Here is a 24,372-nt window from a genome sequence, read left to right as displayed (position 1 = left end):
TATTTCATATCAATGTTTCATATCTTTGAGTTATTAATGACATATTATTTATATATGTACATACACATTTAGTTTGGGTTAGTTTCATGTATTTTATTTTGGTCTCTCGTTGGAGTGGGTGTGCGGTGACGTCACCTGTCCCGTTCTTTAGCCTCTCGGGTGAGAGAGATCAGACCCACATCAGCATCCGATCTGAGACCTGTGCTGTTCATGATGATGATGGAGATTCAGTATAATAATAATAATAATGGATACGCTGTGGATGAGTATATGATACAGGACGATGAGTGGGACAGAGATCTCCTGCTGGACCCTGCGTGGGAAAAACAGCAGAGGAAGGTCAGACACACACTATTATTACATCATATTACAAATCACAACTCTGTCAAATAACAAGAAACAATGCACAAATGGGTTTCTTGTGTGTGTATATCCTGTTTAGAAACATTAAATCGTGTGTGTGTGTGTGTGCGTGCGTGTGTGTGTGTGTTGGTGTGTGTGTGTTGGTGTGTGTGTGTGTGAGTGTGTGTGTGAGTGTGTGTGTTTGGACTTGGTTTGTGTATGTTAGTGGGGACCTAAACCTGAACACACACCAGCTCATGGGGACTCGTGTCACTGTAGGGACCATAACTGAGGTCCTCACGGGCACAAAACTTTATCAATTGAACTGAACGATCATTTTTAAAATCTTAAAATGCAAAAAGTTTTCTAGGATCTTTAGGTTTATGGGATAAAATATACAGTTTGTACAATAAACAACTCATTACGGACTGTCCCCACAGAGATAATAAAACACACAGGTGTGTGTGAGACGAGTTTCCTTTAACAAAAGCCCTTGGTGTCGGTGTGGCATGAGGTTTCTGAACAGATGCTTTCTGTAACACATGATGATGGTGGATGCTCCTCTAATTTTATCCGTGGACCCATCGGTTGGCGTGGTTCACTAATCCTCTGTCCTTGATGTGGAATTCAACCGTGACATGCGTCCAAACTTCTGCACTCGTGTTCATCTGAATCTTCTGTTATCTGAATAACTCAAGAATCTGATGGATATAAATCACTGTCTGCGAGAGCTTTACTTTATATTCGCCTGTAGATGAACCGCTCTGCGTTCTGCAACATGTAGACGGTAAAGAGCCTAAAGTCACTCTATTTTTGTGCTGGAGGATTTTTATAGTGGAGACGTCGGCCCTTGTGTGCACAACAGACTTGTTTTTTTATATATTGTTTGGCATACGCAACGAAAGTGATTGTTTCATGTCGTGTCAAACCTCTATGAGTTCTTTGAAAATCAAACAACACTGAACTCCATTGACTTCCATTATATGAACGAACACAAAAACACTGAGACATTTCTCACAATATCTTCTGTTGTGTTCCACTGAAGAAAGTACAGGGTTATGAAGGCATGAGAGAGAATAATGATGAGAGAAAATTCGATGTTAGGTTGAACTATTAATATGGGTCACTTTGGCTTAAAGCGTCTGCAAGAATCCATAAATGTTGAGTGTAAACAGTTTCATGACAACAGTGAGTGTGACGGGAACGTTTTGTCCTTTGATGTGATGTATGGATCCGTCATCACGTCAGGAGCTGGTGCACCTGTTTGAAATATTCAGAGCCGCTGTAGGAAGGACAAACATTGTGTGCTTTTGTTTTGAGCTGTGTGATTTACACACGTGTGGTAGAGGTCAGTAAGTCTTTCAGAAGAAACAATCACTCGAAGAAGTGTAACAGGTCACAAACAGCTCAACAAAGTGTTTTAACAAATAAAAATAAAAGGCTATAATACGATCTGTATGATGTCATCGACATCTGATTTCTTGTGTGTGTGGATCAGACGTTCACCGCCTGGTGTAACTCTCATTTGCGTAAAGCGGGAACTCAAATCGAGATGATCGAGGAAGACTTCAGGAACGGTCTGAAACTGATGCTGTTGTTGGAGGTTATTTCAGGTGCACGATCTTCTCTCCCACAACCTAAACTTATATCTATTCAGACATTCTAGTAAAGACGCAGATTTCTCTCTGTTGCAGGCGAGAGACTCCCCAAACCCGACCGAGGAAAGATGCGCTTTCACAAAATAGCCAATGTGAACAAAGCTCTGGATTACATCACCAGCAAAGGTGTCAAACTGGTGTCTATCGGCGCTGAGGGTGAGATTCACATGTACGTGACGTTTAAACAGATGTCTGGTTTTTATATGGATTAAAGTGGAATGTGTGTCTCTCAGAGATTGTTGATGGGAATGTGAAGATGACTTTGGGAACGATCTGGACCATCATCCTCCGCTTCGCCATACAGGACATCTCTGTGGAGGGTATAACACGCACACGCACGCACGCACACACACACACACTCACACACACACACTCATTATTGTGTGTTGTCTTTTAGAAACGTCAGCTAAGGAAGGGCTCCTGTTGTGGTGTCAGAGGAAAACTGCCCCCTACAGGAATGTCAATGTACAAAATTTCCATTGTAGGTAAGTGAGCATTTTGAGAAAAAGACAAACATGTAGATAAAAAAAAGACAAATAAAAATGATGTACACAAAATGGCGAACGATAAGTTGTGCTCCAAAAAGACGAATCGTGAATCATTTACAGATTCTGATTTATTCTCTTCACACACACATGGTCAGTTGGAAGGATGGTTTAGCATTCTGTGCGCTCATACACAGACACAGACCCGACCTGATCGACTACGCCAAACTCAAGAAGGTGTGTGCCGTTCACAGAACAAAGCATCCCTCCACATTCTGTGTTTGTTCTGGTTTATCAAAGACTTATATTATTAAAAAGTGTACTGTCCCTTTAAACACGCGGTTTATGTCTCTGATCGTGTCTGTCTAGGATGATGCTCTTGGAAATCTGACTTTGGCTTTGGAAATCGCAGAAAAACACTTGGACATCCCAAAGATGTTGGACCCAGAAGGTATGAAATGCATGTGAATGGTTCTACGAGAGCCAGTTTCCAAATGTAAGTTTTCAATCTCCAAATGTGCTTTTGTTTCTGCATTACGTTGAGGAAAGTTTGTAGAAAACAGAATATGATCAAACGTGTTTGATTACATCAAGATCAAATGTCTGTGACACATTGAACTACAATGTGCACTACAATGACCTGCTGATGTCAGCATGTGAAAATCAATCCCAGAATGCACTACGAAACTTCCCCTTCACTTGTTTCCATCTGTTGATCTGTATCTCAACACGTCTCTGTGTTTCCAGACATCATCAACACGCCGAAGCCCGATGAGAGAGCCATCATGACATACGTGTCGTGTTTCTATCACGCTTTTGCTGGAGCAGAACAGGTACCTGTTGACCCGTGTCTGAACTAACCTTTGACCTCAAGACTAAACCATGTTGAATGGTGTCTGACAGTAAATGTGTGTTTGTAGGCAGAAACAGCTGCAAACAGGATCTGTAAGGTGCTCGGTGTCAATCAGGAGAATGAGAAACTGATGGAGGAGTATGAACGACTGTCCAGCGAGGTACACGCACACGCACACACGTGTACCAGCATCCGATGTCAGGTCTTCCTCATGCGTTGTTCTGTGGTGTGCAGTTGCTGGCGTGGATTCGTCAGACGACACCCTGGCTGGAGAACAGATCTCCCGAAGACACCACGACCGCCATGAGACGCAAGCTGGAGGATTTCAGAGATTACCGCCGCATGCACAAACCTCCCAAAGTTCAAGAGAAATGTCAACTGGAGATCCACTTCAACACAATACAGACCAAACTCCGCATCAGCAACAGACCGGCGTTCATGCCATCAGAGGGAAAGATGGTGTCTGTAAGAGCACACACACACACACATGTGAAGTGAACACAATGGATTTGTTTATCCGTGTGTGTGTGTGTGTGTGTGTAGGACATCACGGCGGCGTGGAAGGGTCTGGAACAGGCTGAGAAGGGATATGAGGACTGGTTGCTCAGTGAGATCAGACGTCTGGAGCGTGTGGAACATTTGGCTGAGAAGTTCCAGCGGAAAGCTGCCACCCATGAGAGCTGGGCTACAGGTGCGATGACATCACTTCCTGCTCTGTGACATTTGACATTAATTGAAGTCAATTAATTGATTTGAATTGGTTGAATGCGTGAAGGATGATCTGGTTGAGACGGTGAAGTAAACATGTGTTGTGCGTGTCTACTTCAGGAAAGGATCAGCTGTTAACTGTGAAGGATTATGAGAACGCATCTCTGACAGAAGTGAGAGCGTTGCTACGGAAACATGAGGCTTTTGAGAGCGACCTGGCGGCACACCAGGACAGAGTCGAACAAATCGCAGCCATCGCACAGGAACTCAAGTATGACCACTTCCTGTTTTCTCGTCATGACATCACACCGCTTATATTTTTGTGTGAGAGCTTCAGGGGTCTGTCTGTCTGTCATTTATCCCCCCCGACACACGAGTGAATAAGATGTGAAAATTCCCCCCAAAAAATAGATTGTGAGTGAATCCCATGAAGAAAGTGCAGCTCATGTTTTACCAGAAAGATGCCTACAACTTCACCATGTGTTTTATACGTCTCATTATTTCGACAGAGATTCAGTGTGTGTGTGTAGTGACCTGAACAGCAGTGTTGTGTTTCTATTGTTGTACAGAACACCTGTCATCTTATGTCTGTATGACACTTTATCATGAGCAGTGACCTGCGTACACACACACACACACACACACACACAGTATTACATTCACGCCTCTATTTCTAGAAGCTGTGGTCAGTTGTCAATGTCAGTGTGACTGAGCATCTTTACACTTACCAATAAACACCTCCAACGGACATCATCTAAACACAAAGACACACACACACACACACACACACAGAAAGACAGACAGACTTTGCAGGATGTGTTTTAGTTAATAGTTTTGTGTGTGTTGTGTAGTTAAAGCTCTCGGGATCTGTGACTGTGTTCTGTGGTTCTTCACATCGACACAGCCGCTGTTACAAAGCTTTGTGTGGGATTTACACATCCTGCACTGACACAAATCATTTATTGTGCGTGTCCTTGAATGCTTCATGGTTCCTTAACATGTTACTTCATCAAAGGGATTAAATGAAAGATACTAATACAACACTCAGTTCTGGTCCTTGATTCTGATTGGCTGAGCTGAAATCTAACTGTTATAAAATACCGGCATTAGACAGCCTGAATATCATTTTATTGACTTTCTTTTATAAAATCTTGCTTCACATATGGAATAAGTGTTTTATAAACGCAATAAACCCCCAGAAGCAGTGCGTTACAAGTGTGTTTAATAACAGCTGAGGGGGTTTAATGACTCTTCACGTCGTGCCACAACACCATTAGCTGTTATAAATGCACTGTAACACACTGCTTCGAGGGGCTTGTTGCTTTATTTTTAGATGACATCTCTTTTATTTCTCCTAGACATCAATGAGATAAAATGCAGAGTATATGTAAACTTTTGCTTACGTCTCATCTGTGTCTCAGATATTTCACGTGAGAGTCTGAAATGTGTCTGTCATGAGAGTTTGAGAAGAGACGTCATTAATAGCTGAGCTTAGATTCGTCTTGTCTGCGATCAGAAGTCAATATAAGTGAAGATCTCAATATCAACTCAAACATTTCTCATCACATTGACTCAAATCCAGATGATTTCACCTTTCATTCATTCACTCCTCCAGACTCTTCATGTGTCTTAAACTCTCATCTGATTCTCTTATTTTAGGAGAAACATCTGAGACTACAGTAAATTGAGACTTAAATGAACTCTTTGTGTGTGTGTTGTGTTTGTGTGTAAAATGTGTGTGTTTGTGTGTAATATGTGTGTGTGTGTGTGTGTGTGTGCAGTGAGCTGGATTATGTCGCTGCAGGTGTGGTAAATGAACGCTGTCAGTGGATGTGTGATCTTTGGGATCAGTTGGGGACTTCGACTCAGAAGCGTAGAGAAGCTCTCGAGGTGAATCACACACACACTGTCCCTCATTTCATTACGATGAATATTTCTGATCTATTGTTTGTTTGAAGTTATTTGATCGATTGAACATGAAATTGGGTTGAGATATGTGTGTTCTTAGAGGACAGAGAAACTTCTGGAAACCATCGATCAGCTCTTTCTGGAGTTCTCTAAGAGATGCGCTCCCTTTATTAACTGGATGGAAGGAGCCATGGAGGATCTTCAGGACATCTTCATGGTTCATTCAGTGGATGAGGTTCAGGTGAAGCTCTGGTCTGTAGTGTGTTGTGAAGAGCAGCATTTTATCACAGTGATGAAAACACATCACCTTCACGTCTCACTCCTTTCAGTCCAGTGTCTCTGTGTGTGTGTGTAGAATCTGATCTCAGCTCATGATCAGTTTAAAGTGACTCTACCTGAAGCGGACGGTGAGCGTCAGGGGATTCTCAGTGTTCATAATGAGGTGCAGAAGATCGCTCAGAGCTACGGCATCACCTGCAACCTCACCAACATCTACAGCAACATCACACCTGCACACATCAACCAGATGTGGGACAAGGTGTGTTAGTCTCTCTCTCTCTGTGTGTGTTTGTGTGTGTGTGTGTATGTTTAATAACTTGCTTTATTATCATATCACGTCCCTGAATAAATGTCTGCTATTCAAATATAAATCTGCCTCTGATTTCTCAATGAAAAGCATCTTTGATGTGTGTGTGTAGGTGAAGAAGTTGGTTCCTCAGAGAGACAGCACACTACAGGAGGAATTATCCAGACAGCAGATGAATGAGAGACTCAGACGTCAGTTTGCTGCTCAGGTCAACATCATCGGACCCTGGATTCAGACACGCATGGAGGTCACCCGCGCACACACACACACACACCATGCGTGCTCACACACAGTCAGATGCTGCGATTGACGCAATGAACTACACTTTTAAATAACAAACAGATTTAGATTTGGTCAAGATTAGTTCAGTGTCAGGTGTGTAAATGTTGAAGTGTGTGTTTGTGCAGGAAATCGCTCACAGTTCAGTGGATTTGGGCGGAGCTCTGGAAGATCACATGACTCAACTGAAGCAATACGAACACAACATCATTAAATATAAACATAACATCGACAAACTAGAGGAAGATCATCAACTCATCCAAGAGTCACTCATATTCGACAACAAACACACCAACTACACTATGGAGGTACACACGCACACACACACACACACAGATCATGATAAACTATCATTATGTAATGTGTGCTGTCTCCATGGTAACGCAGCACATCCGTGTGGGATGGGAGTTACTGCTGACCACGATCGCTCGCACCATCAACGAGACGGAGACTCAGATTCTCCTGCGGGACGCTAAAGGCATCAGTCAACAGCAGCTCAATGACTTCAGATCTTCCTTCACACACTTTGATCGAGTAACACAAACTACATCACAAACATTTACTGAAAAATATCTGTTGGATTAACCTGAATAAATGATGTACATCAACAAGTGATGTTTGCTCAGCATAATTTCATTATGTTCAAGTTGCCAAATTTAAAACAAACATGATTTTTATATTAACATTTCATATTTTCATTTAACGTACTCAACATACGTGTTTTTTATTACTGTGACATAACCTTTTCTTTTATCTCTTTCAAGATATGATGTAAACCAATCTTAACTCATATTTAGAATTATAACCGCCCTCTACCAAAACAAAGGCAATGCTTTTCTAAACAACGGTAACCACAAAACTTACTCATATAACAAACTCCTCTAAATCTCAAAGGTTTATGAACATTAAACCCTGACAAGTGTTTCTCTTTACTGAAAAACACATAAAACAACACAAGAAAATAACTCTCAAAATGCAGTCTTACACAAAGCATGCTGGGAAATATAAATCCTTTGCCTAGTTGTACCAATTATAGGTTAACACAACACAAATCATTGACGTAGCGCAAACATGAAGGGATTAAGTTACATAACTGAACATGAAAAAAATCATGTTGTGACAACATTTTTTTATTTCAATTTGATTTCACATTTTGTTCATTGCACTGACACAACAACAACACTTATTCTACACGGTCTGACCACTAACTCTGTGTGTGTTTCTTTAAGAATAACCAGAAGAAACAAACTTGAATCTGTTTGGCTACTAAACTTAAACAGGTACAACTGAACCACAACACAACTAACCAAACAACAGCCGTTATTTATAAGAAGATGTGTTTGTTAAAGCAGTTTAGTGTATGTCACTAAAGCTCTTTCATCTGCGCTTTGATTGGTTGATTTTCTTGTTCTGTCCGTCCTGCAGAAGAAGAAGGGAGGAATGGAGACGGATGACTTCAGGGCCTGTTTGATCTCCATGGGTTATGACCTGGTAAACACAAACTCACAAAGTTATGACTGTTCTTGGGCTTCAAGATCTCACACATTCAGTATGTTCTGTGTGGTCCGCAGGGGGAAGCAGAGTTCACACGAATCATGTCATTGGTGGATCCAAACGCATCTGGTGTGGTGAGCTTTCAGTCGTTTGTGGACTTTATGACCCGTGAGACCGGAGACACTGACACGGCAGAACAGGTCGTCGCCTCATTCAGGATACTGGCCGGGGACAAGGTACATGTGGGTGTAGAACAGCGTATATAACTAACACACATTCCTTCATTTTGGAGGTCTTTTGACAGGCTTTGTTTGGTTTTAGCCGTACATTTTGGTGGATGAACTCCGTCGGGAATTGCCCCAGGAGCAAGCGGAATACTGCATCTCCAGAATGCCCCCTTACGTGGGACCTGATGGACTTCCAGGGGCTTTGGACTACACGGCTTTCTCTACTGCCCTCTATGGAGAGAGTGACCTCTAGTGGTCTGGAGAAGCACTGCGCCCTGAAAATAAAAACAAATAGCTGTTTATACCACCAGAAGAATTTACTGTAACACTGCACTTGAAGCATATATGTATAATGCTTTATAAAAGTTGAATGTTTTAATTATCACGTGTAAAAAGCATTGTAATGTCTCAAAAATATTTACAACTACTTTTAATACATTGTTATACTTTGCATTTTCAATTTGGTTAAAATTCTTTACATCAACAATTTATTTATTACAACACAAATATAATGCATCATTACCCTTTAATAACTCTTTATAAAGCATTACACATTAAGGCTTCAAGAAAAGTGCTACCACATTTACTAAAGAGAATCTACTTTATCATATTTTATAAATATGTTTGATGTGATATTTTACTTTAATTTCACAAAAGCATATTACTCCCTAAAATAAAAACAAATGTTATGAAAATAGTGTTTCTGTGCACTACAGCAATGAGAACCTGGGGAATGTAAAATCATAAGAACCATGGAAACATCAATAAACTTTAAACTCTAATGTCATATGTCTTTCCTTTGATTATGGGATGCAATACGAAACAATTAAGGTCTAATGAGATCAATATACAGGTTATGCATCATATTATGCATGTTAAGTCTGAAAACAAACAATCTGACCATCAAGACAAACGACGTTTGGATTAAAAAAACGAATAATTTTTGATTAAGTTTTATCGTGATAATACTCTTAATTGTTGCTGTTTGTTTAAATGTATACACATTGTTTTGCTAAACATTAAAGATACTTAATAAAAAAGTGTTTTAGTATTGTAAAGGCACATTTGTCTACAATGAACCGTTGGCCCCTGACAGAAAGAACCCTCAGCAGACAGCAGGCACGTGTTGTTTACTTTGACAACAGAAAGCAAAAGTGTGTAAACAATGTCTTAACATGTTAATTCATATTTGTATGTTACGCTCTGAACGCGCATGCGCATTGCCAGCCTCGGACTGCGCATGCGCGGATCTGCTCCACGTGTACCCAAGCAGGTTCTGCCTGATCAAAGTCTGACAGTTTAGTGGCAGAACCGAATCCTGCTCAGACTTCACCGCGTCGGAAGGTTTTGTGTGTTTTGTGTGTTTTGTGTCGGGTGAGACGTGTATTGAACAGGATGCCTCCAACTATACACCAGAGTTCAGGTAACGTGCAGCGCGTGCGTGCGTGCATTCAGAAGCGATCGGCTCACAATATCTGTCAGTCATTTCAGTCCTCTGTCATCATCATCATCATCATCATCATCATCACACATGTGATGTAAACGAGCATGACGTTGCTGCACATTTGATCTGATCGGTTCTGAATGATGACACGTGTGTTTTCTGAAATCGCTTTTGCATAGTTCGCGCGTGAAAGAGAAACAGAGAAGTGCATTGATTGATTGATTGATTGATTGATTGATTGAAATGCATTGATCAGTGTTTAAAGCGTTGAAGCAAGATTTCTCATCTATTGCTCTTGTTTTATAACCCGTGACAGGTTTATTGCGTAAGCAGCGCGCGTGCATGCGTGTGACGTCATCAGTCTATGACCGTGTATGGACACTTTTAGTGATGATGACGACATACGAATTGTACTTTTTCTAATGATGCTTAGAAACTGTGGTTCATTTATACTGCTGTATAACCTAACCCTAATCTGTGAAAAATATTGATGATTTTCTTATTAAGAATGTTGATATAGATTTTGTTTTATTTTGGTAACATATACTTTTTGGTGTTTTGGAGAATCATGAAATAATTTACCATACTAGCAATTGTATTTATGTTTAATTTGATGTAATGTTTCTGGATGTTTATCTCACATAAGTCACAGAAAGCTTTACAACTTTCTTTCATATATATTTTTGTAAACTCCCTCTAGTGTTTGTTTGTGTATTTGTTTTGAAAAACTATAACAGAGGCTTTTACAATCTAAGTAAAGCATTAAGCATATTTGACTGTAAAATGAAAAAGAAAAAGAGAATACATATTTCTATCAGAGTGTCTCTATATAAAACAATAAGCGTGTCTGTCTGAACATGAACATTGTGTGTGTGTGGAGCAGAAGGTTCAGTGTGTGTTCATGATGAGCTCCGGAGTCTCCTGCTGCAGAGGATTCTGGTTCTGGACGGTGGAATGGGAACCATGATCCAGCAGAGGAACCTCCAGGAAGAAGACTTCAGAGGTCAAGAGTTCAAAGATCACCCCAACAGTCTGAAAGGAAACAACGACATGCTAAGCCTCACACGACCTGACGTCATCTACAGTATTCATAAGGTCTGCCGTGTTCATCGTGTGTAACATACATGACGTTGATGTAAATGAACCTGATGTGAGCGCTTCTCTCCGCAGGAGTATCTGCTGGCAGGTGCTGACATCATTGAGACCAACACCTTCAGCAGCACCAGCATCGCTCAGGGGGATTATGGGATGCAGGACATGGTGATTCTCGGCTTCATCTGTACGTGTGTTTGTGTAGATATAGTGGCACGCGTTCTCACTCTCCGATGTATTTGTGTCAGGCGTATCGGTTGAACAAAGTGTCCGCTGAGCTCGCCAGGAAAGCCGCTGATGATGTCACAGCCCAGACAGGTGACGACTCTCATCTCTTGTGATCGGTGAATTGGTCTGTCGTGCGGTTCGTGATGTCGTTGTTCTCGTTGACAGGTTGCAAAAGGTTCGTTGCAGGAGCTGTCGGCCCCACCAATAAAACGCTGTCTGTCTCGCCATCAGTGGAAAGACCCGACTTCAGGAATGTCTGTAAGAGCGTCTGTGTGTTTTTATCACGTGCTGAGCTTGTTCAGGTGCTGATGTTGTGTTTGTCTAGCGTTCGATGAGTTGGTGGAGTCGTACTCGGAGCAGGTTCGAGGTTTGCTGGACGGCGGGGCTGATATTCTTCTGGTGGAGACCATCTTTGACACGGCTAACGCGAAGGTAAAACTCGCATGCGCTCCCTCGTACAACGTGACCGAGACGTCTAGAACTGAATATGACGTAGGGTTCATTGTTTCTCACAGGCGGCTCTATTTGCCATCGATCAGCTGTTTGAAGACTCGTATGAACCTCGACCCATATTTGTGAGTGATGTTTTACCGGAGGTCACATACAGCAGTCACGGATGTCTTCTAACTCCATATGAACGTGTGTGTGCGTGTGTTCGCAGATCTCTGGGACTATAGTTGATAAAAGCGGTCGTACGCTGTCAGGACAGACGGGTGAAGCGTTTGTCATCAGCTTGTCTCACTCTCAGCCGCTGTGGTGAGACAGATTTATACCGCCGTACGTCTGAAACATTCATAAACCTCTAGAATGAGTTGATTTCAGAAACACCCACATCTCTTTCTCTCTCTGTGTCAGCATCGGGTTGAATTGTGCTCTGGGTGCGGCTGACATGAGACCGTTTATTGAAGCCATAGGAAAGAGCACTGGAGCTTTTGTCATCTGTTATCCAAACGCAGGTGAGATGCTTTAGTCATTTGGTACATTTGCCTTTTTTCAAGATTCTTGGGTTTGGAATGAACAGCAGAATGTGCTCGTTCTAGATAAACGACTCGCTTTGAGCACTTAAATGGCTTTGAATCTGTTTGGAAGGAAGTATGTCATTGTTCTTTTGTATATGAAGAGATTACTAAATTAAAAACAAAATCCTCTTTTTCATTATGTTATCATGTTTTTTTATTGTGTTAGTTAGCTGTATTTTTGAGTTATTATGGCTTAAATCAAAACAAAACAACTGCAGTTTAATTGATATTAATTGGAACGCACAATAAAAAACTGTCATTTTGGAACCAAACTCTTCATATGTTCACTTGTAGTGGGTAAAAATCAATTATAATATGTGAAGATTCAAGCCGGTTGAGATGGCGACACATGTTTTGACCAGCAGGGGCCGCTGTGTTTATGGCAAACTTGTATATTTCTCATTAAAGTCAAAGTTAGGAAAAGCGCAGACAGTCTTAGTTTGTATGTGTTAAAGACACTTTTTGTATTTTACCTTCTTTATGTGATTTGGAATATGTTTTAAAATTAACTGTTGTTGTTTGACACAAAATATATTTTTATTTGACTAAGAAATGCGGCGCATTCGAGAAACTATAAGGGCAGTTGTTCATTTTTCATTTGTCTCAACTAAACGAAATCGTGAAAAAACGTATCATGAGATCAGAATCGTGAATCACATCATGAATCGATACATCCCCACATCTCAAAGGTGAAATAAAGAGTAAATACAATTTAAAAACACTGAACCCGGGGGATATCCAGATAAATTTTTCTATTAATCGTGCAACATCATATACTTCTGTTCAGGGCTTCCCAACACGTTTGGAGGTTATGATGAGACTCCTGATGTCACAGCCTCACATCTCAAAGTAAATCCCTGATTTTAATCTTCATACTGACGTCTCTGAGGTTCATCTCCTGAAGGATTCTGGTGTGTTTTCTTGCAGGAGTTTGCTGTGGATGGGCTGGTGAATATTGTTGGCGGCTGCTGTGGAACGACACCTGATCACATCCGGTGAGAGATTCACACCTGCAGCATCCTGTCTGTGTGTGTGTTTGTTTCTGTGTGTGTTTAAACCGTGTTTGTGTGTGTTTCTGCGTTGTTTAAACTGTGTTTGTTTGTGTTTAAACTGTGTTTGTGTGTGTGTTTAAACTGTGTTTGTGTGTGTGTTTAAACTGTGTTTGTGTGTGTGTTTAAACTGTGTTTGTGTGTGTGTTTAAACTGTGTTTGTGTGTGTGTTTAAACTGTGTTTGTGTGTGTGTTTAAACTGTGTTTGTGTGTGTGTTTAAACTGTGTTTGTGTGTGTGTTTAAACTGTGTTTGCATGTTGGGTTTAAACTGTGTTTGCGTGTGTGTGTGTGTTTAAACTGTGTTTGTGTGTGTTTAAACTGTGTTTGTTTGTGTGTTTAAACTGTGTTTGTGTGTGTGTTTAAACTGTGTTTGTGTGTGTGTTTAAACTGTGTTTGTGTGTGTGTTTAAACTGTGTTTGTGTGTGTTTAAACTATGTTTGTGTGTGTTTAAAATGTGTTTGTGTGTGTGTTTAAACTGTGTTTGTGTGTGTGTTTAAACTGTGTTTGTGTGTGTGTTTAAACTCTGTTTTTGCGTGTGTTTAAACGTGTTTGTGCGTGTGTTTAAACTCTGTTTGTGCGTGTGTTTAAACTCTGTTTGTGTGTGTTTAAACTCTGTTTGTGCGTGTGTTTAAACTCTGTTTGTGTGTGTGTTTAAACTGTGTTTGTGTGTGTGTTTAAACTGTGTTTGTGTGTGTGTTTAAACTGTGTTTGTGTGTGTGTTTAAACTCTGTTTGTGTGTGTTTAAACTCTGTTTGTGCGTGTGTTTAAACTCTGTTTGTGTGTGTTTAAACTGTGTTTGTGTGTGTGTTTAAACTGTGTTTGTGTGTGTGTTTAAACTGTGTTTGTGTGTGTGTTTAAACTGTGTTTGTGTGTGTGTTTAAACTGTGTTTGTGTGTGTGTTTAAACTGTGTTTGTGTGTGTGTTTAAACTGTGTTTGTGTGTGTGTTTAAACTGTGTTTGTGTGTGTGTTTAAACTGTGTTTGTGTGTGTGTTTAAACTGTGTTTGTGTGTGTGTTTAAACTGTGTTTGCATGTTGGGTTTAAACTGTGTTTGCGTGTGTGTGTGTGTTTAAACTGTGTTTGTGTGTGTTTAAACTGTGTTTGTTTGTGTGTTTAAACTGTGTTTGTGTGTGTGTTTAAACTGTGTTTGTGTGTGTGTTTAAACTGTGTTTGTGTGTGTGTTTAAACTGTGTTTGTGTGTGTTTAAACTATGTTTGTGTGTGTTTAAAATGTGTTTGTGTGTGTGTTTAAACTGTGTTTGTGTGTGTGTTTAAACTGTGTTTGTGTGTGTGTTTAAACTGTGTTTTTGCGTGTGTTTAAACGTGTTTGTGCGTGTGTTTAAACTCTGTTTGTGCGTGTGTTTAAACTCTGTTTGTGTGTGTTTAAACTCTGTTTGTGCGTGTGTTTAAACTCTGTTTGTGTGTGTGTTTAAACTGTGTTTTTGCGTGTGTTTAAACGTGTTTGTGCGTGTGTTTAAACTCTGTTTGTGCGTGTGTTTAAACTCTGTTTGTGTGTGTTTAAACTCTGTTTGTGCGTGTGTTTAAACTCTGTTTGTGTGTGTTTAAACTGTGTTTGCGTTTGTGTTTAAACTGTGTGTGTGTGTTTAAACTGCGTGTGTGTGTTTAAACTGTGTTTGTGTGTGTTTAAACTGTGTTTGTGTGTGTTTAAACTGTGTGTGTGTGTGTTTAAACTGTGTTTGTGTGTGTTTAAACTGTGTTTGTGTGTGTTTAAACTGTGTTTGTGTGTGTTTAAACTGTGTTTAAACTGTGTTTCTGTGTATGTTTAAAATGAGTTTTTATGTGTGTTTAAAATGTGTTTGTGTGTGTGTTTAAAATGTGTTTGTGTGTGTGTTTAAAATGTGTTTGTGCGTGTTTAAACTGTGTTTCTGTGTATGTTTAAAATGAGTTTTTGTGTGTGTTTAAAATGTGTTTGTGTGTGTGTTTAAAATGTGTTTGTGTGTGTTTAAACTGTGTTTGTGTGTGTGTTTAAACTGTGTTTGTGTGTGTATTTAAACTGTGGGTGTGTGTTTGTGTGCATGTTAAAACTGTGTGTATGTGTGTTTGTGCGTGTTTAAACTGTGTGTGTGTGTATGTGTGTTTGTTTGTATGTGTATGTGTGCTTTCTTTAAACTGTGTGTGTGTGTTTTAGGGCGATTGCTGAAAGTGTGTGTCACGTCAAACCCAGGGTTCCTGCTAAAGAGGTTTATAATGAGTTCATGCTGCTGTCAGGTCTGTCTGCACGTCATCATCCTAAGTTGACATGTGTCAATACAAGTGTTCAATGATTGTTTCACGTGTGTTCAGGGTTGGAGCCGTTCCGGATCGGGCCGTACACAAACTTTGTTAACATTGGTGAGCGCTGTAATGTTGCTGGATCACGAAAGTTTGCCAAACTCATCATGTCTGGAAATTATGAGGTAAATCACTGTTTCATGTGATCCTATCGCATTTATTGTGTGGTTTGTGTGTGTTTAACGCGGATGCTTTATGTGTGTGTGTGTAGGAAGCTCTGAGCATCGCTAAGACTCAGGTGGAGATGGGCGCTCAGGTTCTGGACATTAACATGGATGAAGGGATGCTGGACGGAGTTACTGCCATGACTCGCTTCTGTAACCTCATCGCCTCTGAGCCGGACATCGCCAGGGTGACCTGAAGCATTACTGCACACAAAAGTAAAGGTATATGTCGGTTGGAAATTATTCTCTGACCTTTGACCTCTTCATCCAGGTGCCCCTGTGTATCGACTCATCAAACTTTGCGGTCTTAGAGGCAGGGCTTAAGTGTTGCCAGGGGAAATGCATCGTCAACAGCATCAGTCTCAAAGAGGGCGAGGACGAGTTCCTGAAGCGGGCCAGACGAATCCGTCGCTATGGTGCTGCTGTGGTCGTCATGGCGTTTGATGAGGAGGGGCAGGTGGGTGAAATCAATTAATTTGATGTATTTATGAAACATCTTTTATTAGCAAGGTCATCATCACCTGTTCAGTATTCTTAACCTGATAAAGGATGGACTGAATTACGTCTGAGGTAAGCCAATCGTAACGGACGTCAATTACATACAAAAGTCTTTAAAGTTGCTTTCGACAGAGGGTGAAGGTGAAATTGAAAATGTATATGCATAATGACATCATCTGAGGTTTTAAAGTCCCAGTGAAACTAAAAATGACTGCCTATTATAATGTTTAGTTATGCACTTGAAATATCTTGACGTGTTTTCACAGGCAACAGAAATCGATGAGAAGGTGAAGATCTGTTCCCGGGCATTTCACCTCCTCATCAACAAGGTGGGCTTTAACCCCAATGACATCATATTTGACCCCAACATATTGACCATTGGCACAGGAATGGAGGAGCACAACATATACGCCATCAACTTCATGAAAGCCACCAGAATCATAAAGGTTTGACACTTTCATCTACGCTGGAACCTTTCTGATGGTTCTGCTCGTCTCACACGCGTGTAATTCTGTGTGTGTGTGTGTGTGTGTGTGTGTGTGTGTAGGAGAGTCTGCCGGGTGCCCGGGTCAGTGGAGGTCTCTCTAACCTCTCGTTCGCCTTCAGAGGGATGGAGGTCATCCGAGAGGCCATGCACGGAGTCTTTCTGTATCACGCTATCAAGGTAACACGTGACAGTGAAATCTTTGAACGTTTGTTTTGTCTGTGGTGGTGTTGGGATAAATCTCAGTGTGTGTGTGTGTGTTCAGGATGGCCTGGACATGGGCATCGTAAACGCCGGCAGTCTGCCCCTGTATGATGACATTGATAAAGAACTCCTGCTGTTGTGTGAGAATCTCATCTGGAACCATGATCCGGACGCCACTGAGAAACTCCTGGTGTACGCTCAGGTGCTTGACAGCTGGATCTGTCGTATGATGATGTGTGTGTGTGTGTGTCTTGTCTAATGTTGTGTGGTTTATTGTAGAATAATGCTAAAGGAGGAAAGAAAGTGATTCAGACGGACGAGTGGCGAGAGAGCAGCGTGCAGGAGAGACTGGAGCATGCGCTCATCAAGGTCAGCGCGCATGCTGTAACAAAGCTGAAATGCCAAAATAAAAAATAAATAAGTCAAAAATGTAGTCCCCACCCCTTTTCCGTTTGACACATTGGAGAAGGAAATGAGGTAGCACATAAAAGGAGAAAGGTAAACAACAAAGAGGGGGGAAAAGTTAATCTTGTAGAGTGGTGTTTGAGGTTGTGCGGGAGAGGTAAAGCCAAAATTTATGAGCGCTAAAAAGCTAACCATTCCCAAGTAATTTGTGTGGGGTTTAACTCCACGACATCTTAAAGGATAATCGGAAGGGAAACGTATTTCCACTTACCGGGACGGCGGTGACGTTATTCCTCAGTGAGCGACCGCTGGAGTGTAGTTTCATCACTCATACTCCCGGAGTCAAGATTGGTTCCAGCGCTGAGCGCTTGGTGGACGATCATCTGACTTATCTCACCATTTCTGAAAGTTGCTTCCCTGCGTATAAACCGGCTGGTTTTTCCCCACACCATCACACCATTTCTCTCAGCACTTTCCACACTCCCCATTTACTTTGGTTACACTCAAACCAAGATGTGAGTAGTGTACCTCCATTTATTGTGTTATTCATCGTAGTTAAATTAGTTTTTTTTCCCTCTTAGTTTGTTTCGCCATTTTTTCTCCTAGACAATATTTTGAATGGTTTCTTATTTCGTTGTTATAAAATCATGAATCTGTGACCCTGGAAAGGATAATGAATTTGAGTTCAGTTGTTATTATGTTTGTTCGCAACTCGAATTGAGTGAAGTGTGGTTAAAGTGTTGTCGTTCCTTGTTTCTTTTTTAAATACAACATTCTAAAACCAAATCCTATGCCTTTATGATTTTGTATTGAATTTCATCTCGAGTTAATTTAAGTAACGAGTGGCATTTATGCTATCCGGGATAATTTGTTGAAACTACTGACTGTCTGGCGCCCGAAAAAATTTGACCTTCATCTAAATTAGTATTAGTAAATTATTATTACTTTTTTTTTTATCGGGCCGTCACCGTTACAGTCTGTGTGTGATGTTCTCTAATAAAGGTCACATGTGTTGAGTGTTATAGAACTTCCTGTGTGTGATATGTCAGGGTATAGAGAAGTATGTGGTGGAGGACACGGAGGAGGCGCGCTCTCAGAAGGACCTTTATCCCCGACCGCTGCACGTCATCGAGGGTCCGCTCATGAACGGCATGAAGACAGTTGGAGATCTGTTCGGAGTGGGGAAGATGTTTTTACCTCAGGTACCCAAAAACCCACTGTGACCACACAGTCCCATGAGAGGTGTGATGGGGCGGTGATGATTTCATCTGTGTTTGTGTGCCCCAGGTGATAAAATCAGCTCGTGTCATGAAGAAAGCCGTTGGCTATCTGATTCCCTTCATGGAGAAAGAGAGAGAGGAAATGAGATCCAACGGTGAATGCAGTGAAGATGAGGTGAGTCTCAAAGCTCCGATCTTATGAATGTGTGCTTGTGAAGCGATACATTGACCTGATTAGAAATGAAAACTAAGCCTGTAGAGTTGAAGCTTTTTTCTTTTAGTCGTTTATCGGGACTGTTTATTCAAAATAAACACTTGTAGTAGACAAAGAATACATTTTGCAAACAAACATGTTTTATCATGACATGTGACTCAATAATAAAATGTTTTTGAAATGGAAGCCGTAGACTGAATGATGAAGAGAGAGCAGCCAATAAGAGCACAGAAGAGATGGGAACACTTTTAATATTGCGTAAAAAGCATCTTAGAGAAGCTGCTCGAGGAAATTACAAGAACATTTTTCTGCTTATTCTAGTCAAAGGTGACCACACTGAACATGATCAAATATATTGTTTTTAGGTACAACATACTTCCCATCATTTACTCTGTTTTATTTCATAAATTGGATGAGTTCATTATTATTCTAAGATATGGAAAAATTATGAACACGTAAGTGAGTAAATGTCCAGCTGCAACATTGTAAAAATTCATTATATCAATGAAATTGAATGATATGTCTGTGTGACTGAATACATTGATCCTGACGTTGTGTTTGTTTATTTCAGGACCCTTATCAGGGCACGATACTGTTGGCCACAGTGAAGGGAGATGTTCATGATATCGGCAAAAACATTGTTGGTGTGGTGCTTGGATGCAATAACTTCAGGTGAGCTGTTCACCAGACAGATGTGATGCTTTAAAAGCCGAGATCTCTCCTGACGGCCGTGTGTCTTAACGCTGATGTTCACGTGTGTGTCCGCAGGGTGATTGATTTAGGAGTCATGATTCCATGTGACAGAATCCTGCGGGAGGCCGTTCAGAATAAAGCAGGTTTGTGTCTCACGTTCACACTGAATCACATGAGTGTGTTTACTGTGACTGTAATGCATCTGTGTGTGTAGATATAATCGGTCTGTCTGGTCTCATCACTCCTTCTCTGGATGAAATGATTCATGTTGCCAAGGAAATGGAGCGTCTGGGTTTGAAGATTCCTCTGCTGATTGGTGGAGCCACAACATCAAAGTACAACTGCTAACTGATGCTGTAAACTTGACACAACACCACAATAATGCAGTGTGCTTCATTCACATGTGTGTGTGTGTTGACAGGACGCACACTTCTGTGAAAATCGCTCCTCGCTACAGCGCACCAGTCATTCATGTTCTTGATGCGTCCCGCAGTGTTGTGGTGGTGAGACAGCTCTCTCTTTCTCTCTCTGTCTCTCTCTCTGTCTCTCTCTCTCTCTCTCTCTCTCTCTCATCTCTCTCTCTCGTCTCTCTCTCATCTCTCTCTCTCTCTCTCGTCTCTCTCATCTTTCGTCTCTCTGTCTCTCTCTCTCTCTCTCTCTCTCTCTCTCTCTCTCTCTGTCTCTCTCTTCTGTCTCTCTCTCTCTCTCTCTCTCTCTCTTTCTCTCTTTCTCTCTTTCTCTCTCTGTCTCTCTCTCTCTGTCTCTCTCTCTCTCTCTCTCTCTCTCTCTGTCTCTCTCTCTTTCTCTCTCTGTCTCTCTCTCTCTTGTCTCTCTCTCTCTTTCTCTCTTTCTCTCTCTGTCTCTCTGTCTCTCTCTCTCTCTGTCTCTCTCTCTTTCTCTCTTTCTCTCTCTGTCTCTCTCTCTCTGTCTCTCTCTCTCTGTCTCTCTCTCTTTCTCTCTTTCTCTCTCTCTCTGTCTTCTCTCTCTCTCCTGTCTCTCTCTCTTTCTCTCTTTCTCTCTCTTGTCTCTCTCTCTCTCTGTCTCTCTCTCTCTCTCTCTCTGTCCTCTCTCTCTTTCTCTCTCTCTGTCTCTCTCTCTCTGTCTCTCTCTCTTTCTCTCTGAATTAAATGAACATTGTTTCACTGTTTTTAAGATAGTGTGTATCTTTGTGTGTACTTACAATATTTCCAAAGCATAACACTTAAAAAAAGAGACCTAGAATTAGGGCTGTGCGATATTGAAGAATATGCGGTATGCAAACAGCGTGCTCAATAATGCGATACGATATATCTTTGGTAAAATAAATTTCAAAATGATAAACTTCATAAACGTCCTTATAAACAGTCTTATGAACTCTGTCCTAAAGGATGAGTAATATCATGTTGTAATGGCTCTCTGTCTGTGTCTCAGTGTTCTCAGCTGTTGGATGAAGGAGTTTGTGAGGAGTACTTTGAGGAGATCAAAGAGGAGTATGAGGATGTCAGACAGGATCACTACGACTCTTTGAAGGTCCTGATGGTCACATGACCCGTTTCATGATGTCACGAGGTGATGATGTCATTCTATGAGTGCTGAAGCTGCTCTGTTTCTTTCAGGACCGACGCTTCTTATCTTTGAGTCAGGCCAGAGAGAAACGTCTGAGTGTGGACTGGCTCTCTCAGTCAGCACCAGGTGTGACACAAACACAGAAATGACACACTTCAGATGGCTTTGCTTTATTGGTTTGTTTTAGTTAAATGGATTCTTTTTCTGCAGCCCGGCCGCGGTTTCTCGGCACACGCGTGTTTGAATCGTACGACCTGCGGAAGCTGCTGGACTTCATCGACTGGAAACCCTTCTTTGATGTGTGGCAGCTGAGGGGCAAATATCCCAACCGTGGATACCCTAAAATATTCAAAGACAAAACTGTGGGTATGTCTGAGCATCTGGCTGTGATGTGGAGTTTTTCATCTCTTCATGTTGTTGTACAGTAGGGGCGCTCTCGCCCATTTTCCAAATTCAAACACAAGCTCTTTCTCTTTCTGATGATCATCACCATTTCATGTTTTAATGTTGATCAAAAATGTAATGATGCTCTGATCTTTCTTTTGATACAAAACATGTTCACTTCGGTCAGAGGTCATGTGAATGTCGTCCGTGTTGTGTGTTCAGGAGAAGAAGCTCGTCGTGTGTACGATGACGCTCTGAAGCTGTTACACCGTTTGGTTGACAGCGGGGGTCTTCAGGGCCGCGGGCTGGTGGGTTTCTGGCCCGCTCAGAGCTCCGGTGATGACATCCACCTGTACTCTGATGACGTCACACACTCCGTCGCAACATTCTACGGCCTCAGACAGCAGGTAACAGCTGTGACCTGGGCTTACGCATTCTTACCCAGTGAATGAATTGAATTGTACGTTGGTCTTGATTTGTCTGCGCAGGCGGAGAAGGACTCGGCGAGCTCAGAGCCGTATTTCTGCCTGTCAGATTTCGTGGCTCCTGAGGGCAGCGGTGTGCAGGATTATGTGGGCGTGTTCGCTGTGGCCGTGTTCGGTGCAGAAGAGCTCAGTCAGAGGTTTGAACGGCAGGGAGACGATTACAACAGCATCATGGTGAAAGCTCTGGCCGACCGACTGGCTGAGGTGAGATCACAACGCACGCACGCAACGTCACGTGTGTGTAGCAGAAGAAAGACGCGTGTTGTGTGTGTGTTTGACGCAGGCGTTTGCAGAGGAGCTGCACGCTCGTGTGCGCAGGGATCTGTGGGGTTACAGCGATGAGGAAGATCTGCCTGCGTCTGAACTGCACAGACTGCGGTACGAGGGGATTCGTCCGGCCGCGGGTTACCCCAGCCAACCAGATCACACTGAGAAACTCACCATGTGGAAACTGGCAGACATACGGAAGAAAACGGGTGAGAGCTGACACAGATGTGTGAAGCCATGTGGGTCTAACACATCTGATCTCTGATATATGGACATTTGTTTTTAGGGATTGATTTGACTGAATCTCTGGCCATGACCCCTGCCGCATCAGTGTCAGGACTGTATTTCTCCAATCCCAAATCATGTTACTTCTCCGTGGGAAAAATCACGAAAGAGCAGGTTTGAGTCTTCATCTCTTCTCTCTCATCATTCACACAACACAAACATCATGTAAATCTGTGTCAGGATGAGGGCTGTGCAATATGAGCAATACGTGAGCTATTTAATTCCTCAAAGTGATTTACGGTCAAAGCTTTAGGTGGATGCGGATAGTATAGTATCTATCTGGCAGGGGGATGGATGTTAGTTGGGATATACAATTATTTTGATATAAATTAAATATAAATAAATAGTTATTGTATTATTGATAGTTTTAAGCAACAATATAAGCAAATATTACTGCATGTGCGCGCGTTCATGGACTACCAGTAACTTCTTCGAGCAGTAGAGCGCCTGTAGATTATTTCTGATAACAATAAAAAGTAGTGTTACTTGGCTAAACCGTTAGATCATTTAAAAGTTTGTAAATATTTGTGATTTTTAAGTCCTACTTTGGTTTATGGAGTGTCCAACAACAAGTTTACTCACTTTCAGCTTTACAATTTGGCAGACTGCTCACATTCACACTGCATGAAATGTCATTTTAGGGTCATAGGTCAAATGAACACACAACGAGAGGCCGGTCACGTGTATACAATCAAACGGTCTATATCACAATGTGCATATGAGCAATAGTTTGCGGATAACTGAATGATTTTTATATTCGATTTGATCTGGTTGCTTGATTTTTTTGCATGAATGTTAGTGAACGTAAACTCCTGGAGGAGAGAGAATCAAGTGCCTTGCGTTTGAACTCAACCGAATGTGTTTTGGTCGGACAGGTGGAGGATTACGCGGGTCGGAAACAGATGGATGTGTCGGAGGTGGAGAGGTGGTTGGGTCCGATCCTCGGCTACGATACAGATTAAATCACTGCGGTTCAGACGGACTGAAACCTGTTCAATCTCACTTCTCTCTAGTCTCTGACTTTTACTCACAGATGAGACTTCAGAGAGATGTGACGCACAACAGCTTCTTTTCTTTCTTCTTCTGGAATCTCGTGTCGTTTTGATGCTTTGCTTCAGATTTGGGTCTAAGGGTCCAAGCTTTCCACCTTAACACAACACACATGTCTGTTCAAATTATTTTTAATTACATTTCAGTTTTTAATTCTGTAAAAGACGAGCACTTGTAGTTTTGTTTTAGGTGGATTTTATAAGTGTATAGAAAGAAAATGAGAGGGAAAAGAACAAATGTAATGATTTCTCTTTTGTCATATAACTGATAACAATGATACGGATAGTTTCAGTATTATTTTAATTCTGTACGTGTTGCACATTGAATCCTTGATAAATTTAAAGAAATATAAAACACTTAGTTCATAGTCATCAGAGAAAAGTAAACCGTGTATTTTTATACATTTGAATCGGTCATATCCACTCAGAGACATCAATTCAATTTCTGTTTTGATGTCAAACTCTTGTGAAGTTTTACGCACAATCTACAGTACACAATCTGTTCAGTAATGGTTTAACTGTGGTAAAAACTCAATGTTTGCTGTTTCCCCGTTCAGATGAACCCTGAAAAATGAGCATTATCAGATTAAACCTGTCTGTGTTTGATCTGATTATATTGTGTGTTATTCTTCTTTCTGAAACACAACACTGATGTCACATGATGGTGATGGGGCTTGTGGTTATCACACACACATAGAGGTGTGGGGGGGGGGGGGTCACGGTTTCACGTGTACCTCACATTCATAATCATGTCAGTCTTCATCACTGTACAGGTTTGGCTGGATTTGTCTGTGAAATATATCGAATATCGT

The 24,372-nt window shown here is 41.4% G+C and overlaps 2 protein-coding genes across 2 annotated transcripts; both read left to right on the top strand.

Annotated features, from left to right (window-relative positions):
• Window positions 1-165: 165 nt before the first annotated feature.
• On the top strand, window positions 166-9,326 carry LOC306905960 (alpha-actinin-2). Its single transcript, XM_079476969.1, has 21 exons — window positions 166-339; window positions 1,841-1,955; window positions 2,037-2,156; window positions 2,234-2,320; window positions 2,398-2,485; window positions 2,644-2,722; window positions 2,855-2,936; window positions 3,233-3,318; window positions 3,406-3,498; window positions 3,573-3,803; window positions 3,882-4,029; window positions 4,167-4,317; window positions 5,828-5,936; window positions 6,055-6,195; window positions 6,310-6,492; window positions 6,653-6,787; window positions 6,948-7,127; window positions 7,207-7,353; window positions 8,245-8,310; window positions 8,391-8,549; window positions 8,635-9,326. The coding sequence occupies exons 1-21, from the start codon at window positions 211-213 to the stop codon at window positions 8,791-8,793; spliced, it is 2,688 nt and encodes an 895-aa protein (XP_079333095.1). The 5' UTR covers window positions 166-210; the 3' UTR covers window positions 8,794-9,326.
• A 436-nt stretch (window positions 9,327-9,762) lies between these two features.
• On the top strand, window positions 9,763-24,372 carry mtr (5-methyltetrahydrofolate-homocysteine methyltransferase). The gene is made up of 33 exons (XM_079476200.1): window positions 9,763-9,963; window positions 10,868-11,079; window positions 11,155-11,244; window positions 11,325-11,394; window positions 11,470-11,562; window positions 11,630-11,736; window positions 11,820-11,879; window positions 11,966-12,060; window positions 12,160-12,260; window positions 13,111-13,172; window positions 13,251-13,318; window positions 15,521-15,600; window positions 15,676-15,788; window positions 15,875-16,015; window positions 16,099-16,284; window positions 16,592-16,771; window positions 16,873-16,989; window positions 17,075-17,215; window positions 17,293-17,382; window positions 18,468-18,620; window positions 18,706-18,813; window positions 19,424-19,524; window positions 19,621-19,688; window positions 19,760-19,880; window positions 19,967-20,048; window positions 20,956-21,054; window positions 21,141-21,216; window positions 21,301-21,456; window positions 21,697-21,881; window positions 21,963-22,163; window positions 22,243-22,435; window positions 22,513-22,625; window positions 23,387-24,372. Exons 1-33 carry the CDS (start codon window positions 9,936-9,938, stop codon window positions 23,471-23,473), a joined length of 3,777 nt encoding a protein of 1,258 aa, XP_079332326.1. The 5' UTR covers window positions 9,763-9,935; the 3' UTR covers window positions 23,474-24,372.

Source organism: Barbatula barbatula, assembly GCF_947034865.1.
Source record: "Barbatula barbatula genome assembly, chromosome: 16".
Classification (NCBI taxonomy): Eukaryota; Metazoa; Chordata; class Actinopteri; order Cypriniformes; family Nemacheilidae; genus Barbatula; species Barbatula barbatula.
This window is presented reverse-complemented; position numbering and strand designations above follow the sequence as displayed.

Excerpts from the sequence above, each read along its gene's own strand:
- mtr (XM_079476200.1), top strand. The coding sequence starts at position 9,936 with ATGCCTCCAACTATACACCAGAGTTCAG. Across the intron at positions 11,563-11,629 it reads ACCCGACTTCAGGAATGTCT|CGTTCGATGAGTTGGTGGAG; the intron begins GTAAGAGCGTCT and ends GTGTTTGTCTAG. Across the intron at positions 18,621-18,705 it reads GGAAGATGTTTTTACCTCAG|GTGATAAAATCAGCTCGTGT; the intron begins GTACCCAAAAAC and ends TGTGTGCCCCAG.
- LOC306905960 (XM_079476969.1), top strand. The coding sequence starts at position 211 with ATGATGATGATGGAGATTCAGTATAATAATAATAATAATGGATACGCT. Across the intron at positions 340-1,840 it reads GGGAAAAACAGCAGAGGAAG|ACGTTCACCGCCTGGTGTAA; the intron begins GTCAGACACACA and ends TGTGTGGATCAG. Across the intron at positions 2,937-3,232 it reads AAAGATGTTGGACCCAGAAG|ACATCATCAACACGCCGAAG; the intron begins GTATGAAATGCA and ends CTGTGTTTCCAG.